The 12365-nt window shown below is 39.2% G+C and overlaps 1 protein-coding gene across 1 annotated transcript in view; it reads right to left on the minus strand.

Moving 5' to 3' along the window:
• DTNBP1 (dystrobrevin binding protein 1) overlaps positions 1-11199 on the minus strand; it is a 60438-nt gene extending 49239 nt beyond the window's left edge. Inside the window, exons 1-5 of the mRNA XM_088521750.1 lie at positions 11080-11199; positions 7989-8039; positions 5535-5585; positions 4926-4986; positions 2543-2675 (exon numbers count right to left, since the gene is read on the minus strand). Coding sequence (XP_088377876.1) covers positions 2543-2675; positions 4926-4986; positions 5535-5585; positions 7989-8039; positions 11080-11135 — 352 coding nt within the window. The 5' untranslated portion in view covers positions 11136-11199. The remainder of the gene's footprint in view (positions 1-2542; positions 2676-4925; positions 4987-5534; positions 5586-7988; positions 8040-11079) is intronic.
• Positions 11200-12365: the final 1166 nt, after the last annotated feature.

Consider the following 12365-nt stretch of genomic DNA (forward strand, 5'->3'; position numbering starts at 1 on the left):
AAAAACCCACACAATTCCTTTTTTATGTTTTAAAAGAGGCATGCGTTGTACCTGTACCTTAATTATTTTTATTATGAAGTGAAATGCAGCAGGTAGAAATAATATATTTAGCCGAAAAAAGACACTTGTACTTTCTACTACGTCTTTCTAATCATATTAGGTAACTGGTACAATTTTTTCTTATACTATCACAGCTATAACAACACTATGACTTTTTTTTAATTTTCAAATTTTGTGTTGACTGGATGATATTGAATATGTTTTGGTCTTAAATGTAATCTTACATAACTGGTGACCCTGCGTGTGCAGGGGGATTGGACTAGATGACCTCTAGAGGTCCCTCCCAACCTTAAGCATTCTGTGATACGTGGTAATAACTAAATGCTGACATAAGCAAAAATAACAAATAGAAATGACAGTAAACTGACGACTTCCCTTCCTCAAACACTCTTGTGTGTTTCTCAAAGATACAGTCAATGGGCTGTCATTCATTACCCCTCTTCCTCTTAAAAGTATCATTCTAGAAACCATGTACAAGCTGTTACAAGGAACCAAAACCAAATTCCAAAATTTCAGAATACAAAGTGTTGCTGGACGTATGCATTATTCAAATTGAAAAAAATAATTGCCATTTTTTAACCAAGACATTTAAAAATGATAATATTCTCTTATGGCATATACTTTTTAATATATTCAGATATGGAGTTATAATTTATTTTATGATGGCAGATATCTTCTGTAACACCTCTAATAGAAACAGTCGTAGATGATCATTCAAATGCTGAGCTCTGAAAGGCATCAACCATCCTTTTCACTGACACTAGTGTAATCTTTTTTTCTAGAAGGCTTTTTAATGACATTTTCACGATGTTGTAAAATACAATAAATCTATGAGACAAATGAATACTGGCTTTTTACTTGGAAGTGAGGGACATCTGGTATGTGATTTATTAATTACTTGTTTAGTGTTAGTGAAAATTCTTCTCATTATGAGGATAAAAGCTAAAGAATCTGTAGATGACACATGTGAATTTTAGTAGGTCACTAGAAAAGCTTGTTTTGTATTCTGAATTTTATTTTAGAAAAAGCAGCCAGAGTTTGATATCTACTTTTAAAATGGCAGCATTAAGGTATCTCATATCATCCCACAAAACATTACCTTACTGAAACAATGAAGGTGAGCAAAATTACACCTCACACATACAACTCAGGACATAACAATCCAAATTTATATCCACATCCTTTTACAAGAGGTTTCGCTCATTGCACTCAAAATTTACAGTTATATATTAACTTTTTTGGCTTTTCCAAAAGACAATTAAGCTTACATTTAGAAAAAGTAGAAAGTTCAGAGTAATAAAAAATAAAACTATTGAGCACAATATCACAGCTAACTTCCAGGGCCGTACACGTTTAAAGGTATAATTTATAGCAAAATAAAGTATTTTCTCTTCAAATAAAAGGCTTTAAACCCCTTTCTATAGAATTTATCAGAATAAACAATCTCCAAAATCCATAGGAGCCAAGAAAAGCAACTAAATCCTCCCTGGGAATTATCTGAACATGATGTGAGGCCAGAAGACTTGGTTCAAATCTCACAACCTCAGTGATAGGCTGAAATCCAAGCAGTTTTTCAAAATTTTAATTTGTTGCAACTTGAGCAGATTTCCATGGGGACAGCAAGAGGCTCTACTGCTGATAGGAAGATTAGCTATTTCTCAAATGGTGAGTGCCTGTCTCAAAACACAGTAACACAAGGGCTTTCCAGAGACTAAGAGACCAGAACATTTTTTTCCTAATTTAATTTTCAGCAGTAGCTCGACTGTTTTGTATGGGAGTTTTCCAGAAGTAGCCCGCTTAATCATTCCTCTAAGGAAGTTTCAAACTAACAGGTTAACATTCAGTAAAGTTACAAAAATTAGAACCTCTAACAGATATAAGATATTTGATAGCCTTAATGTGCAGACTTATTACTCTCAGGGATGAAAAAGCTGGATATCATAAGAACAGTTAAACAGTGCATGCTGAGTTAAACTATGGAATATAGTTTGGGAACCAACAATTGTTCTCTGCAAAGAGTGTACCAAGCCTTGGAAGTGTCCCAAGACAGATGAACTTTCACCCCAAACCACCCAAATTAAATGATGGCTTAAAATAAATTATTTTATAAGGTGATACAGACTGAATCAAATAAGGGGAAATATGTACATGACCGGTCAGACTACTTGCAAATCTATAGGAACTCAAAAAGGAAAGGCTTCAACAATTATGATTTTTAACTTTTCAGAACAGGATATGCAGTTTCTATACATTTTTTTTTCCTCAAATAGTATCCCATATAATATTTTAACTGCTGGCAGAGAGGTCACTATGAATTTTGCTCTTTTATGGAGCAAATTTGCTTAAGAACTATTCTTTATACAACAACGGATATATTTGAGGAGAAAAGTTAAATTTTAATTACCAAAAAATTCACTACAGTCAAACTTAGGTCAAATCCTCCGCACTGACTCAAATGCTTGTTATGTCTAGACAACCTTACCTAGACTTGCTGTGAGGCATTCCAGATCTGCTAGAAACCCAGGTATTTGTTGGAGCTGATCCTGTAGTTCCACCAGGCTATTCCTTTTCTTCTCCCAGTGTGCAGAAAGCATCACAACTTCACTATCCACCAGCTGAAACAAATAGGCTCTTTAATTTACTTGCAACATTTCCAAAATCCCTCTAACTGATCCTTGTCAAAAACCCATTTTACTTGTCAAGTTTTGAAACATTATTCCAAAGTACAGTGAGCAACAAAATATTTCAGAAGGCTATCCCACTTACTTAAATAGTATCAAACATATTCTTGAGAACAAGATACAAATTATATTAATTAAACATTAAAACAAATGAGCAAAAAAATAAACAATGAGATGGATGCAAACATCAGAAAAATATTTCAGACAAGCTCATTAAAACGTACTACAGTTACAAGTATCTAAAGGCTATAACCTTAGAACAATTTTAGAGATGGAACTGGTGGATCACATCTATAATTTGATGTGGTAAGGCTGTAGACAGAAATTGAAGCTTGAAATTTACATGCTGCTTTCTCATCCAGACTCAAGTTTTATAGCCTTCTCCTGTTGCCTTATTTACCCGGTACTGATCATGAGCAGAAATAGGGTACTGGGTAATACGGACTTTTTAAGTGTGATCAGTCAGTCAATTTTGTGGTTTTTTTTTTTTTTTTTTTTTTTTTTGCATCTGTTATTTCAATGAAGTCTATATTTTCTACTTTAAAAAATTATAATTTTCCCAAGCAGCTATAGCATGTGAGATTAAGATGAAATCAGTTTTATATATGAAACATCTTACTTGTTTTCGAAATTACAATTTCTTAAAGCAGGCTACTGTAAATATTGCAAAACTGCAAGCAACTCATTTCATTGGTCTTGCAAGAAAAATTATCATGAGTGCTACAACACATGAAGCTGTCATCTCTAGAAACTGAAGATTTTCACTAGGATTGGTGGAAAAGGTGGATACAGTATTAGAAAACAAAAAGAACATAAGACAGTATGTTATCTTTCTTACCCTGTGTGTACTGCCTCAAAACATATTAAACAGTGAATTTTTTAAGCTGATGAAAAAGGCCCAGAGAAAAGAAGTCAGGGAGGATGCAGCAAAGGTAAAGCCATGATACATTCAAGAAAGCATTGGCTAGGACAGAGCATCCCATGCCCCAGTCCCATTCTGCACCCTGGCCACCCAGCTTAAACCGTCTGCTCCTCAGACATGACTTGAAATGGAAAGGCTGGTGAGCACTATCAGAAGAGCTGAGCAATTTCTTAATGTCAGCAGGAGCTTTCTTTCCAATCATACCAGATGAGTTTCTGGAATTTTCTTGCCAATCATACCAGAAATAGGTAAAATACACAACCTGCCAATTTACTCGCAGGAGCGGGGAAATGAATGAGAAAGCACAGCCACTTTGTGACTCCTTCTAGACAGACTAGTTGAATCCTATGATCTCCAGGCCACCGCAAAATGGAGTAGCACACATCTAGGGTGTCAGTGTGACAGTCCTTCCCTTATAACATGCCAGCTACTTGCCTGAACCCCACTCCTCCACTTTGCCCCCCGCCCAGTATAGCTACGGTGGTAACATACAACATCATTTGTGCAGTCTGCTCTGTAAGACCTATGCTTGCTTACATTCTTACTGCTGTAGGTGTCTCAAAAATCTCAAAATAATATTATCAGCTAACTTAAAACATTTCAATTAACAAAAAGTAGAAAAACAGACCACCTACAGGAAAGCCTTGTTTATACCAACACCTGATGATTACGTATTTGATAATATCCTTCTCTAACCTAACATGCCACAGAAAATCCATAAACTCATGTAATTAAGATTCTTTTTGCTTAAACACAAACTGTAATTGCAACTGTGTAAACATACGGGAGAAGGAAAAAGAAATTCTGGATATCAATGTATCATTTGGCAAGTGACACTTTAAAGGTGCTAGGAAATTACCATGCTCAAGGCTTGCTAAAGCAATTGAAACACCAGAAGTAAACATGAGTGAGAATTTGATTCAGGTTAAATGACAGTTTGTGAGAAATATGATCTCAGAGAATTTCTATTATTACTATATATATATTTTACATATACATGCATGTGTGTATCATATTTTAGGAAGATTAACTGCAGGCTGAGCAGCAAGAAATCTGGAAGCGCTATGTGAAGAATCGCACATTCTCAACCATTTTGTCAGACAGCTGTCAAGCATCATGTAAAAAGCAGAGTAGAGAACACTGCAACTTGACATGTTTCTCAGCCACAGTATAAAACATTAACTTTTCATAAAAATAAAAATTTTATTTTTAAAATTTCTGTACATTTAATATTTTAAAAGTAATAGTTTTATTTTTATTACCTCTCCAGCTTTCGCACAATCTTTAGCTCCTCTGTGAAGGGCAGCCCAAGCATCTTCATATCTGAAGAGAAGAAAGATCAAAACATTTTTATAATGTTCCCCTCATAAACAAAGAGGGTTTCAAGGATGCCAATGTGTTTATTTGCATATGGACTACTAGAAATAGTAGTGCAAAAAACTGAAGCTCCTATTGCTCTGAAAAAAATGTGATCACACTTTCTTTTGTGGCAATGACAGGCACATTGCCTATAGTCCAATTATAACTAAATTAAATAGTATAAAGCACAAAAAAGTTATAAAAATTCAAAATAAAATGCAATACTAGGTCTCAGTGTTGCTCTCTTCCACCACTCTGCATTAGAGACCAAGCTAAAGTTATCTCTCATTGCCACTTTTCCCTACTTAACTTCTGCTTCATCAGCACAAGACAAACAGTGCTTAAGGCCTGGGCAAGCTTTAAACATTCCTAGCTTTTAGTAACTTCACAACATCCAAAAAAAATTGTTACTAATACAAATGCTTTCATTTTCATTTGGTTTTCTTATCCTTTCTAATACATTATTTCTGAAAATACACAAAACAGACATTAACAAGGAATGGAAGGAATACCTGCTCAGTAATTCTAGTCCAGCAGAAAACTCTGGCAAGTACTGACCAGTTCTGTAAACAAAACGTAAAGGCACAGGTGTTATTAATAAATACAAAGTCACTGCCCATTATGTGTATACACATAAAAGAATGTTACAAAACCAGGATTTTTTTTGTTATACTATGCTGTTCTTTTTGCCTGATGTCTATTAGAAACAACTTCTATAATCTCTTAGTATAGTTAACAAACATTCAGAGTAAACACTGCTTTCCTTAACTTAAAATAGGGAACAGGACTGCTCTAAAAGAAGAGTGGCAACACAAACTCCTTATATCCCTCCTTGGGATTCCACACTTAACGCATTCTACTTTTAAATAAATACTAAACTAAAGAATCTTTGTCAGTCTAACATCCTAATTACTTCTTATTACTTAGTCTAACATCCTAATTACTTCTTACACACATTTTCATTAATAGTAACCTGAAATATGAAGATAAGGCACCATAAGTCAAGGAAAATTTTCAATACAGCACTTTTAAGGATGTTATTTATTACACGGTGATGTTGACATTTTGTATTAGTCTCTTACAAGGTTATCAAAATAGATTTAGAGCATCATCCAAACAATCTCTTCTATATTAGGGACCCAAAATTGGTCGCTGTAATCTAGACATGGTTTAAGCGGGGCCGAGTAGAGGGAAAATAATCACTTCCTGCCAGTCAGCTGACTGTGGTCCTGTCCACACAGGCCAAGATGCTCTTGGCCTTGCTTGTGACCAGAGCACCGTGCAAGCTCGTGGTCAGCTGCCCATCTGCCAGGATCCCTACGGTCTTTCAGTAAAACTGCCACACAGCCAGTATTGTTGCTGGGGGTTCTCTCTTGCCAGGGCAAGGGCTCCAGATTTGTACCTTTGGCATTTCAGGAGATTCCCTAACTTAACACTCATCCACTACCACTTGGCCTCCTCCTTGAACCCTTTCACTAAGCATAGATTTCTTTCGTACCTTATTTTTGAAGACAGAGGCAAAGAAAGTATCTCAGCTTCATGGGTATTTGCTGTCACTAAATCGCTCACCCCCTCAGCAGCATATTTTCTTTGTTCAGCCTTTTATTCCTAACATAGGGGTAGATGCTCTTTGTTTGCCCTTGATATCCTCTGTGATATCAATTCCAGGTTGGCTCTGGCTTTCCTGACACCTGCATGCCATGGCAGTATTTCTGAATTCCTCCTTTGTAGCCTGTCCTTACTTCCATGACAATAGGCTGCTTTTTCACAGTGAAGCTCCATCACGAATTCCATGCTTAGCCAAGACCACCTCATCACACATTTATTGCCTTCCCAAGTATTGGGATGGATCATTCTTGTGCTTGGAGGATGTTGTCCTTGAAGACCTGCTAGCTTCTTCAAGATTCATGACTCCACAGAGCTGCCTCTCACAGGATCCCGCTTACCAGTTTATGACTCCACTATTCCAGAGTCACTACTGACCAACCTACCATTGCTTACCACATCACCAACCAGTTCTTCCTTCTTAGCGACTACCAGACCCAGTTGCAGGCCACCCCTGGCCTCCAGGACCATCCAGTACACATATGAAGTTATTCTTGATGCCCTCCAAAAATCTTCTTGACTGTTTGCACTCTGTTTACATCTTTCAGCAGATGTAAAGGAAGTTAAAGCGCCCCATCAGAGTGAGTGTTTATAATAGAGAGGCTTTTCTGGGTTGTTCAGAGACTTTATCCCCTTCCTTACCCTGTTGAGGAGGTCAGAAGCAAACTCCCACCAGTGCCACTCCTTCTGGCCTCTCCTACGACCTGGCTCTCTCAGACTCACAAGGTCTCAATCATCCTTAGAATCAAGTTAAGCTCTACTTGTCCCAGGACTCTATTAGCAAACCAAAAGCACAGTCATGAGTCAGCCTGGAGTTCACCTATTTGTGACAATCCAACTGGTTCACCCAGAGCATTTTTGAAAAACTGTTCGATATTCACAGTACACCAGATGAACCAAACAGACTGCAAACATGCAGAGATGGTTGCCTACAATCGTTTTATTCAAATCTTTGCATATTTTTAGTTTAGGTTTAGTGTGTTGTCTATCCAATTTTCATTTATAAAAACCTTTACATTCTCTAGAACATCAGGCTTTGAGAACTTAGCACAGTTTATTTCAGATAATTTAAAAAGAAATTCTAAATAAATGATTAATTAATTTGTGTCTTCACACCACATTTTAAGAAGAACATGCTTTCACTAACAAACACTGAGGTTATTTGAAGAAACATATACAGACACATTTATAGACAAGAGTAGACACAGGTTGATAGGTAAGTAATATACTAGAATGCAGAATATAAGAAAAACAGCAAAATTCTTAAATGTTGTTACAATAGAGATGAAAATAGATTATCCTAGATGAAAACAGATCCAAGATCCTAGATCAACAGTATACATTAAGATGTAGAGAAGTACCTTTGTCTGCTTTTTTTTGCTTCTCTCGATTTGTCACCCAAAGTCTTAAACCTATAAATCAAAACACAAAACAATCAGACACTTCCAACATGAAAACTAGGGAACAGCTTGTTCAATGCCCATCTACTATGATGTTTTAATTCTAGTCCGTTATAGTTAAATTTATTTCAGGAATGAATCAAATTTTACTCAATTTTATGAAAACTGTCACATAAAATTATTTTCACATACACCACTTCTGAAGTATGAGATTTTTACGATTGTATCTAGCAGTTGAGGACTAAAATTACCAAGTCAGGCACCTCTCAATACTGTTTTCTTATCATAAAGGTATAAATGCCTACATAGAAATATTCATGGAGCATACCCTTTATGAGAAAACACACATGCTAAGGAAAAGCATACAAGTCACATAGACATACTAGCTTAATGCAAACTTAACTGTCTAAATTCAGAACTGGGGAGGGAGATCTTTGAAAAATGGACTTGATCACTTTTAGAGAGACACAGGCCTGCTCTAAAATAGCAAAGGCTGCTCAATAGTCACCTTCCGTTAAACATCTGAATGTTCCTATTCAGACTGCAACAAAAACTGCCAATTCATTTCATCAACTGCCGATTCATTTTGTCCTTGGCAACACAAATCACCCACTTGCCTCAAGTCCACCAACACAAAACTATCACAACTCTTCAACTGCCAGCTCTCAGTCCACCAACTGGCTCACCACTGCACACTGCAGGCAAATCTGAGATTTGCCATAGGTGAAACCTATTTCAAACTTATTGGAATCCCGCTCCTTTGAAACAACAAACAGCTACACACACAAACACATGCACATGCACACCCATCTTTTCTGGTCAGCTTACACACACTAGTTTATCTAGCATGGCAGAGTGAAAACTAAAACGTCCCGCTTACTCTCCAAATACCAAGATAATGGATGCCCTCGGCTTATGTGCACTTTGCAGTCCCCTTTCTCCAGGACAATGAGGGTAGGAACAGATAACACAGATATGAGCAGGACTGAAACAAGCTACAAGCTCCAGAGATCTCTACCATGTCACAGACGTATTGAAGTCCTGAATCATCCACTGACTTAGAGAAATACTCCTGATACAAAGATATTCACACTGCTTCATGGATGAGTCCATCCACTCCCATAACTTGACCATCCACTACTTCCAAGAACCCTAAGAAGCAGCCTCAAGCCTTTATAGAAAAGCCTTTCTTATAGAAAAGAAAGGATGTCAGGAATAAAGGTTAAAAAATTTATCACTATGCTGTAAGATAATGGCTTCTTTTCAGCAACTTTCTGTGTGAAAAGAGGTAGTAGTATGAGCCACACCACCCAAGCTGGCAGAAGCACACAAATTACTGCCTCAGCACAAAGATAACTCACTGTTCATTATTCCTCCTTCAAAACACTGCTTGCAGGTAAATGGGTCAAGTCTAGCTACTTCATTCATATGATATATAGAAGTAAATAGCAAGTAAACAAAGTCTTAATAGCATTATTTTTTGTTATTATTTTTTTCTATTATTATTTTGGTAGGGGCAGGGGTGCAATCTGGACAACTGGCATTGAGGTTGCATTGCCCAGAGGAGAGACAGAGGGAGAAATAAAACCTGAGTTCTGGTCTGACTGCAAGGGGAAAATTCAGGGAGGAAAGCAACGCTCCCCACAGCCTTTGCTACCTGAGCTCCCTGACACCCGTTCTCAGTGGCAACACCAAGGACCCTGCAGATAAAAACAGCAGGAACACTCCAAGAAGCCAAGTTAATGTAGTTGCTGAAGCACAAACATGGAAATGATAAAATCTCGAAGTATTCTCAAAGTAAAACCAGTCATGCCAAAGTATAAGGATGCAGCAGTCCCTCTGCAGCAAGATATTCAGGTGCAGAGTTAAATAACGGTTGGATGAACATGGTATAGTCTCTCTGTAATACTGCTTCCACATGTGAAAACTGTGTTTTTCCAAAGAACCTTACCCTGCACTGGGGCACTAGAGGCAGTGAAGGATTCCAAAAATGACAGCAAAATAAAAGTAAAATTTATGCCTTTATGTAGTAATAAAAATATTAACAATGCATTTATTGAAGTAATACTTTAGTTTCTTCTCTCAGGACTTTTTAATATTCATTTGTTTTTTGCTGAAACAGGTAACAGTAAACTATCTGTTTGATTGGGTGATTATTTCACCAATTTCTCTGGAATTTTGCCTACCAACACAAATAAATCATGGCAAACTATGTATTTTAAACCACTGGGAGTTCACTGACATTCATCACTATAAATACACACGCACACACACATTTATTTATGACTCAGATATCACAAGACTGCCTCAACAGGGCAAGAAAGACAACACAGTCTTTGAAAGCCACTACTTACAATGCCCTTTTGCAGTTTACTACAAAGAATCATAGAAACATTACAGTTGGAAAAGACCTTCAAGATCATGAGTCCAACCGTAAAGCAAACCAAAAAGCAGGCATTCGCAGCATGAGCAATGACTTGATCATGTAACTATCCACTCACTTTTAGCAATGCTCAGTTAGATGACCTGCTTTAACTAAAAGTGGGGAAAAAAAAAAAAGTGTTGACAGTGAGCATCGTAAAAGAAGCCTATGGAGCAACTAAGGTTTTGGGTTTTTTTTTTTTTTTTTTCGGTTTTTAATGCACTAAGAGACTACTCCTTCCACTTCTTTCTCTCGGACGACGATAGCTCGCCTCTCCCAAGGGAAGCGAGGCTTTTCAGAGGCGGAACGGAGCGCAGCGTTGCTCTGCAAGCTTCCCCATCAATCCACACGCCTCAGAAGGTCCCTTATATCAGTCATCCCGTAAGAAGTCACAGCGGCGCCAGGGACCCTCGGGCGCGCTCCCCAGTTGCCGCCGCGGCCGGAGGCCGGGCCGGGCCATGCGGACACCGCCCCCTCCCTTCCTCCTCCTCCAAGTCTCCTCCTCTTCCTCCCTCTTCGCCCCGCCAGGGCCCCTGGTCACCTGCTTCCCCCCCCGCCAGCTCCCGCCTCGTCCGTGCGCGGACCCCTTCGCGCTTCCCGGCGGCGGGGCGAGAAGGGGGCGCTACCCACCCCGAGGTGAGGTCCTGCTGCACGCTCAGCAGCCGCTCCCGCAGCGTCTCCAGCATCGCCCCGGCCCCGCTGCCGCCCAGGAGGCCCCGGGAGGAGCGGCGGGACGGACGGAGGGCGGGCGGGAGGGCGAGGGGAGGAGCGAGGGCGGAGCGCCCCGCGCGCGGCCGTTGCTGGCGGCCGTTAGCGGCCCTGAGCGCCCCGCTCAACCGCCAACGGAAGCGCCGCCCCGCGCCTTCCGGCCAGAGCCGCCGGCCGCCTGGTTTTGGTTGCGAAAGTTCCAGGTGTTTTCAGGAGTTGTGGGGAGCGCTGGAGCGTTTTGTTTCTCAGGGAGAATATGTGCACGGGCAGACTGTTGGGATGCCTTTAGATATTGCATAAGATACACTTAGAGTGGTTCTAGTGTGTGTCCACTACAACTGGAAGATGACCCCTGTCATGATCCCGTCCATGCTCTCCTAGTGCACATGGAGGAATACAACAGGATCTGTAGGTGATTTCTAATGCAGCCAGTGGAAAACCAGTGTTGCTTCATGGCATTAACAGCCTACTAAAAGAAAAATGTCTGAGTCGATTGCAATTCATGTAGCTATGTAGCATGTTTCTTGAGGTCAGAAAGACTGTTCTTGTGGCAGAGCGTTCATGAAGATCTGTACAAAAGCATACGACATTTAGATAGTATTTTTCTCTTGTTTGGGCTAGCAACATATGAAGGCATGGGCTTGTGACTTCCCCGGGTAGCTGTCCAGACTACAACGAGAAAGACTTGAATCAATAATTTTGCCCGAGCATTGCAATTGCTGGCAAAGGCTCTGCAGAATGGCCTTAGGCAGCACATAATTTACGGGAATTTCAGTTTTCAGAGGAAAAGGCAAGGGTTTTGACTTTTTATTTTGATCTTTCCTTTGAGAGAAAGACATCTGAATTTCAGTTTTGTTGTGGGTGTTTTTGTCAATAGGGGCTGCCATAACTCACAGTGAGTAAACACTTTCAGTCTATAGCTTCTTTTGCAGTTCAAAAGACTATTCAAAATCTGCTATCTTGTTGGATTGCATCTCTGCGTAGAGTCTAGGAGAAGAAATGTCTTGAAATAATGCTATTAACCACAATAATCCTAGAAATACAGATTGGAAGAAACCCCTAAAAACACATGCCATACTTTAGGGCACTGTCCCTCAGTGCTTGGAATGTGCTGCCTGTCCAAGAATCTTCCTGGTGGCTGCTTCAGGAGGAGTTAAGTCTCTAAGGACAAACTGATAAATAAACCAGACTGTCCTTCATTCTCCTGT

The sequence above is a fragment of the Tinamus guttatus genome, unplaced genomic scaffold (genome assembly GCF_059628265.1).
Source record: "Tinamus guttatus ecotype Peru unplaced genomic scaffold, ASM5962826v1 Tinamus_guttatus_pri_ptg000131l, whole genome shotgun sequence".
Taxonomy (NCBI): domain Eukaryota; kingdom Metazoa; phylum Chordata; class Aves; order Tinamiformes; family Tinamidae; genus Tinamus; species Tinamus guttatus.